We start from the raw sequence: 8,427 nt of genomic DNA, 5'->3' as shown, positions 1-8,427 counted from the left end.
TGAAATTGCTTTTCCCTTAATGCTTTGAATATATTCTCCCATTCTCTCCTCGCTTGCATTGTTTCCGATGAGAGGTCTGCCATTAGTCTGATGGGATACCCTTTGTAGGTAACTTGCCTTTTTTCTCTTGCCAGTCTTAGTATCTTGTCTTTGTCTCTGTTTTTTGTCAATCTGGCTATAATGTGTCTTGGAGAAGTTCTTCTTCGGTTGATTCTATTTGGAGTCCTCTGTACTTCTTGGGAATGGATCTTTGAGTGCCTCTCCAGGTTTGGAAAGTTTTCTTCCAGGATTTCATGGAATAGAATGCCCTTATGAGTATCTTCGCCTTCTGGGATGCCTATTATTCAGATGTTTGGACGTTTGATGGTATCTAGTATTTCTTGTATATTATTCTCACATTTTTGGGCCATTTTCTCAGTCTTCGTGGTGGATTTTTCTAGGCCAGCAATTTTCTCTTCCATATCTGAGATTCTATTTTCTGTATGATCCAGTCTGCTTTTAATATTTTCAAGGGAGATTTTGACTTCCTGTATTATAGCCTTCATCTTTAACATTTCCATCTGATTCTTTTGTAAAGTGTGAAATTCCTCTTTTAGATCTTGCATGAATTTCCTCACTTCCTGGAACTCTTCAACTCCTTTCTCCTTCCTCTTCAGCAGTTCATTGTCTCTCTTCTTTTCCATTTCTGTTAGCTTTCCCATTATGAATGTTCTGAATTCTTTATCAGACATTTCCATGATTTCCATTGAACTGTGTGTGGATGAAGAGGAGTTATCCTTTTCCCTTGGAGGAGAGGTATTTTCCTGCTTCCCCATACTGCTTTTCCATATTTCTTGTGGTCCTGCAGTGACTTCTAGTTATCTGGTGGATGGTCGGTTTCTTCCCAAAATTGGAAGTTCAATGATGCGAGTTTTGTATGCTGGAGGCTGCATTATTAGTGGGAAATCTTCATTTCTCTGTTTCCCCCAAAATGGCTAGATTGCAGGAGCCATGAAACTGTCTCTTCTTCTGAGTGATTTCTTAAAGCGCACAGTATAATAATATAAGACCCAAACAAGAGAACAAAGGTTACTAAGGCAATCACTCCTGAATTGGCAACCACAAAGATGCTAATAATGTAGGTGTCAACACAGGTGACTTTCAGCAAAGGAAAAAAAATCACAATAGTAATGATCAATTTCATTGGAGCCACAAAACAGTAACCAGATTATCAGAGAAAACTGGGAAAAGGAATGGAAAGCCCCAGCAGCCCAAGCAGTCAGGACTAAAATATTGCATCTTGCCCTGTTCATGATAATCATGTAGTGGAGAGGTTTGCAGATGACAACAAAGCGATCGAAGGCCATGACTATAAGAATGAAGATTTCAATCATTCCAAACAAGTGCATGGAAAAGACCTGTAACATGCAATCATTATAGGAGATCATTTTTCTTCCTGTAAGTAGGTCACCAATCAGTTTGGGTGTCATGCAGGAGGTATAGCAGATGTACATGGAGGATAAATGGCTGAGGAAATAGTACATTGGTTGGTTAAAAAGAGCACTGCATCTGATGGAGATTAGGATCAGAAGGTTTCCCACCAGGATGGCAACATAACACAAGAGGAAGAACATGAAGCAAAATATCTGTAGGTTCCGGACAGAGAAAAGACCCAGAAGAATGAATTCTGATATGTTTCTCTGACTGTCTGTATGTTGCATGCTATACAAAAATAAATGAATAACTGAGGAAAGAATAAATTTGAATAAAATATTTATAATATCATTGCTATTATGTAAAAACTATCAGTAAATTATGGCAGTTCAACAAAATTACAAATCAATATACTAATTATATTTGGAAATTATAGCCAATGTCTCTAATATTGTTTCTTTCTACTTTTCCATATATTCTGTCTTAATAATACTAAGAATACATTTTATTATTTTGAAAATATAATGATTTGAAAATTACTGTTTTCAAAAAATATTTCCTACTACTCTTTTTTGTGGAAAAAGCCTAGTATAATGTATATCAAAGGTACACAACATAATGAAATGTTCTTTGTTGAAGATAATTAATATGGTAACATCCTTCATGTGATTTGAAAATACATATTCTAGGGGCCGGGGCCAGCAAGTGGCATGTTGGTTAAGGCACTGGAGTCTCCCACAGTTGACCATGGTTTGAGTCTGGGACCTGGCAGCTTGAAGATCACAGCAGTGTGTGTGTGTATGCATGACCAAAATATTGAAGTGAGAATGGAGGAGAGGGGTTGGAGCATGGTCCTTCCACCTGGGCAGTGATTTCTCACTTTCCCTCTCTATTTCTTTCTTTGTCTCTCTCAGGCTAGTGTGTTCACCCTATGGGAATAACCTTAAAAAAAATGTTATACTCCACAAATATGTACAATAGTTAGATGTAAATTTGAAAATGATAAAATATAAAAAGACATTTAAAAACAAAAATTAATGTAATTGATATAAATTAAAATTATAATTGTTATTAATAGTTTGAATTTTTAAAAACGCCTAAATAAAATGCACAGCTAATCTGAATCTATATAATTTATGTGTTCTGCTACAGTGAATTATAGGCACCAAATGTTAATAAATTATGTTGTTATCCAATGCAACTGTGAGACTAATTTTATGCTCAGGAAGTACTCAGCTGTTCTGTTGCATAATTTGTTATTTAGAAATTCGTATATATTATATTCTACATAATCAGAGAGGGGGCAGGACTTACATAAAACTAGTAGAATAATACAGTACAATCAGAATTCACTTGCACATTTATTCTCTTCACTGGCAAGGAACTAGGTAGAATCAGGTGAACTTTATATCTTACGTTTAGAGTAAGTGTGCAAGCCATCTGAATCCAACAAAGACCGATTTTTAATAATACAGAAATCTTCAATGCAATAATATGAATAACAATTTGAGCTTTTTTAATAACTGTGTAGCTGTATTACTAGTGGCATTTAAAATTATTTTAGGTGGTAAAAAGATATGGGTTTCACATGCTTGTGCCTTATATATATATAAAGGTGTGTGTATATAAAGTATATACACATGCACATATACATATATATGCATGTAAAGTACATATATACACCCACATATATTAATATATGCACATATGTGTGTGTGTGTGTGTGTGTGTATGTATGATATCAGCATGTGATATTAAAAACTTAGTTTACCTGATTCCTGTAAATCCAGATAATTTTAGAAGATTGGTCTTTTGGACTTTCTCCAAAGGCTGGAGGCAGAAAGGTCAGTGACAATAGAAAATTTTCCTTATTTTTGATGTATTATGTAAAAATCTAAACTTTCCATATAGTATACAATAAAACTAAACATTGAAAAACATAGTTTTTTACTTTCATAAATTTTGTTAGACCATATCTAAATTCACAGCCTTAAAACGATAGAATATATCTAAATAAGTTAAATGAGCCTTAGACCAGCATTGAAAGTAGGGATTACCTGCAAATCAGTTTTGAATGATTTATGCTGCTAAAGAAAATGTCTTGCCTCCCTTATTTACACAGTTTTCTAACTCTTCCCTAGCATTTACAACTGAAATAAAGTTTTAGAACATAAACAAGAAGCTCATACAAATCTGGGTTATTTCTCTGAAAATTTCATCAGGATTACTTTCATTGTATTTCCAGGAGCAAAATCTTACTAGTTCACAAGGAGAATGAATATGCAAATGCCCCTGAAAACTACTTTTGAATCACAGAAAAATATCTATTCATTCCACATGAAAGTGACTTAGGATTTTAAATGCTGATGCAATTCCCTAACCATGTACTTATACTGAAAAGTAAACAAGAGAATTTTTAAGTATCTAAATCTATCTACCTTTCTATTTATATCTATCTACTCCATAGTAGTCATGCCTTTTATGATTATGACTTAAAAATTTGCACTGTGAAAGCCAAATATAAACTGAGAGAAAATTCAGATTTTTTTTTAATGTTATGAGAAATTGTTTTCCCAGAAGCATTCCTTAAAAGTTCTTCACCAAATAACACTAAGCCTGTTGTCCTATGTTATAATCCCCAATCCTACAGGGATTTGCAGACTATAAATTTGCCTTGTACTTTTTCAGAGACACTCTCTGAGCATTGCCTCTAGAGGCTTATGCTCTTATTCAGGCTCAGAAAAGTTCAGGAAATTCTGCCAATTCTGGCTAATTTGCTCCTCTGAAGAGCAGGAGGAAAGTTTGAATAGCTCTCCAGGAAAACTGGCTTTGCTTTGAAGGAGATCTCTATGTCTAGAGAGGAGGAGGAAAACAATCAAAGTGGGATCTATTGTAGAATTTTACTACAGTCATTAAAAGCAACAAGACTGCATGAGAGTGTGTAAGCAAGTCTATGATCTACCACCCCAACATTTATTTTAGACAGCTAGTCACAGTCATGATAATACATTTTCATTTCTGCAATAGAGTGTTGGGCTGTGACACACACACACACACACACACACAGAGAGAGAGAGAGAGAGAGAGAGAGAGAGAGAGAGAGAGAATAAGCAAAACAAATTAAGATTAAAACAAATGTCCAACTTTTATTGGAAAATTAGAATAGGACTCAGATCATTTTTTTTCTTTTTTTTTAAATAATTATTTGATTTAACTTTATGTATTTATTTTAATTTGTCCAGAGCCAGAGAAGGGCAGAGAGAGAGAGAGAGAGAGAGAGAGAGAGAGAGAGAGAGAGAGAGAGCGAGGCAGAGAGAGAAAAAAAGACAGGGGACTTGAATGATGGTTGACCATGTTGGAGTCCAGTGCCCTTGACCACCATGCCACCTGCTGGACCCTTCCTGTTGGCCCCTTCCTTTTTTCTTTTTTTGAAAAGCATAGTACAGCACAAAGATGTACAACAGTGAAATACAAATAAACAATATGAAATTTTTAAAAGGAAAGTGCTCAAGAATTTAAAGTGAGGAATCAAGAAAAGCATACAGTAAGCAGGTCCCTTAGTATCCATGGGTATTGTTCTAAGGACCCCACTGGATAAAAAAATCTGCAGATGCTCACGTGTCTTGTAAAGTGACATATTTTTTTCATACACCTTAACACATCCACCTGTGTACTTGAAGTCATTTCTAGATTACTCCTAAGTAATATTTACATCAGATATTAATGAAAAGTAAACTTTTTCAGCACCTCTCTTTTAAGGAGCCATTTCTCCTCCCATTTCATAGTAATTGATGTAGCCTGCTGTATCCCCAGTTGGTTGACACCATGGACGCATAATTCACAAGCTAACAGAATACTCCTGTTCTAAGTACTTTCAGACAATTTCCTTAAGTAGTTGCAGTGTTAAGAAGAATATGCAGTGCTATAAATAATTATCACTGAAATTTACTTGGCTTCCCTTCTTATGAACAAAAAAAACTATACATGTAGTCATGAAAGACTTCAGAAAAAAATATATTTGCCAACAGGACATGTGTTCTCTGGAGAGAGCTAGAGAGAGAGAGAGAGAGAGAGAAAGTTTTAAAGCTCCCCTCCATTGGGTATGGTCATGCCACAATCCTTTTCCCTCCATATCTCTTACTTTCAGGATTTGGGGCAAGCATTCAAACACATCTGGTATGTTCCTCAAGCACTGTTCTGGGACATGAACTTCTCAGTCCTGCATGTGAGATTCAGTTGCCTTAATTACCAAACTACCAGGTAGCTCAATAAAAAACAGTTTTATAACAGCTCATATAAATCAGATCAATTCACTCAGAAAAATCATCATAATATTTATAAGCATGTTTTATAAAATTTACTATATATGTCATTGTTTTTGAACATTTTATGTACCTAATCTCATTTGAATATTAAAATTTATATTTTTGGGACCATTATTCCTTCCATTACTCAGTTTGGGGGTGGGAAGAAAGAATGCTTCCAGAAATTAAATAACATTAAAATCATGAAGCCTGTTTCAAAAATAAGAACAAAGTACTTGCTGTGTTTAAAAAATATGTAGAAATAAAATGTATAATAACAATACATAGAAGTACAAAGAGGAAAAATGGATGCTAACAATTAGTATATATAAACTGGCAGATTGTCACATGAATGTGGCTGTGATAAGTTAAAATTGTATATTATAAACCTAAAAACAACTACTAAAGTAACAAAACAGAGTACATTGTGGTTTGAAAGTGTTACTTCAAAATTCATTTAATTAAATTTCATGAGCCATTGTAACAATGTTGAGAGGGTAGAGACTTAATTTGATTATGGCATTGAAGGGTGGAGTCTTATGGGTCCTCATAATTGAATACTCATGGCGCATGACAAAAAAAAAGAAAAAAGAAAGAAGAGGAAAAAAAAGTCCAAGAGAGCTATACTGCACTACTCAATATAGAATATATAAATTATAGGAGTCTCAGAAGGGGAAGAAAAAGAGAAAGGGAAAAGAAAGCTCAATCTGAGAAATATTGGCTTGAAATTCCCAACTCTTAGGACAGATATAGATATGCATACCCCACTCCATAAAGTTCAAAGGACTTTAAGAAACCTCAATCTGAAGGGTACCTCAACATGCATTACTGTGAAAGGCAGTTAGTTAGTCATGAGTGGGCAGCCCTAAGAGAAAAGTGAAAGGCTCATCTAGCTCCAGGCGCCAGGAGGGCGAGGCAACTTGCCATCTTCCTTCCTTGGGGCCTGAGGGAAGCACACAGGGATGGTAAGTAGAGTTTCTGCTTATCAAAAAGACCTAAACAAGTGTTTTGGTCAATGCCCAATTCCCATTAGGGCAATGGACTAATTGGGCAGTCTAATTGGGGCAGCCTGGCTCGCATTGGGCACCAAGTGAGATTAGGTGATCAAGTTCCTCATTCCTTACCTGTGAGGAAGCTGCGCAGGTGCAGGAAAAGAACGTGTGGATTCAAACTTAAAGGAAGAACATAGGCAGCATAAGGGGCCTCCCACTAATGAATATTCATAACCTCTAGTAATAAAAATAACGGTTAACTAGTACCAAAGCACGGTTTCCACTTGGCAATCTGCCCTCCCAAGAACCTTTTTGGGTGTATTTCCTTTCTTTCCTTTCCTTTCTTTCTATTAAATCTTCTTTTTTATCTATTTCATTCAGGGTTGCAGTTTCATTTTGCCCCTAGGGACAGATCTCTAATTTTAGTGAGCTGGACCCAAAGAACCAAGGACTTCACAATGCAGCTCGCAGCTCGACACTTTCCCATCCGTTAACATTACAACCAAATTGTCAGAAAGCAAAGAAATGATCTTGAAAGCTGTGAAAAGTAAGAGAATTGTCAATATATTGAAACCCACATAAGACTATTGGCACATTTCTCAACACAGTGGGGTGATATATCCAATGTGCTAAAAGAGGAAAAAAATATTACACCCCACAAAGGCATTTTTTTTAGAAATAAGAGACAAAGACATTCCAAGACAAAAGTTAAAAATGAGTTTATCACCATGAGACCCACCATATAAGAAATACTGAAAGGAGTTATTTAAGTTAAAGTGAAAGAATACTAAGTAACAACATGAACATATATGAAAGTACAAAAAAAGTCCAATTATAAGATGTTTTATGTAAGTCTCACATTAACCACAAAGTAAAACCATATGGTAAACACTCAAAAGAAGAGAACATATCAAAGCATACCACTGAAGAAACACATAAATCACAAAGACAGCAGAGAGGAAAGAAAGAATAAAAGATCTACAAGAAAACAAAATGAGGGTGGGAACAACTGATGGAAACACATAATCAGTTCTTACCTATAAAGAACCATGCTGAATGTAAATGGGTTAAGTTATTCAGTCAAAAGGCACTGAGTCACTGAATGGAGCAAGAAACTAAAATAAATAAACAAAAAAGAAGACATAACTTCATGCTGCCCATGAGACTCACTTCACCTGTAAGGACACCAATAGAGCTAAACTAAAGGGACAGAAAGAGGTATTTCATGTAAATAGAAATGAAAAGAGAGCAAGGAGTACCTACACTTACACCAGTATAAAAAAAAATAGATTTAAAGTCAAAAACTGTATAAAAACCTAATGAAGGTCATTTTATAGTGATAAAGGTGTCAATTTATCAGGAAGACATAACTACTATAAATATGTGTGTACTCAATATCAGAGCACATTAATCTATACAGCAAATATTAATAGATCTGAAAGGAAAGACAGACCATGAAATGATAATAGTAGAGAACTTCCATATCCCATATTTGACAATAGGAAAATCTTGCAGATGTATAATCAAAAAGGAAACATTAGACAAAACTACCTTTCAGAATGAATGGACTTAACAGACTTATCCTTGTCCTACATGGATGTCACTTATTCTTTCATCACTGCCCTCAAGGTTATTGTCGACTCCCTCTCTGAGAACACGACCATCTCCCTGGAAGGCTGCATGACCCAGCTCTTTGTGGAGCACTTCTTTGGTGGCGT

At 35.3% G+C, this 8,427-nt stretch overlaps 1 protein-coding gene across 1 annotated transcript in view; it reads right to left on the bottom strand.

The window, feature by feature from the left end:
* Positions 1–1,700, bottom strand: part of LOC106735889 (olfactory receptor 4P4-like) — a 6,171-nt gene extending 4,471 nt beyond the window's left edge. The window contains 2 exon segments of the mRNA XM_014591353.1: positions 1,003–1,156; positions 1,158–1,700. Coding sequence (XP_014446839.1) covers positions 1,003–1,156; positions 1,158–1,700 — 697 coding nt within the window.
* Positions 1,701–8,427: the final 6,727 nt, after the last annotated feature.

This window comes from Tupaia chinensis, unplaced genomic scaffold (assembly GCF_000334495.1).
Source record: "Tupaia chinensis unplaced genomic scaffold, TupChi_1.0 Scaffold000564_1, whole genome shotgun sequence".
NCBI lineage: Eukaryota > Metazoa > Chordata > Mammalia > Scandentia > Tupaiidae > Tupaia > Tupaia belangeri.
This window is presented reverse-complemented; position numbering and strand designations above follow the sequence as displayed.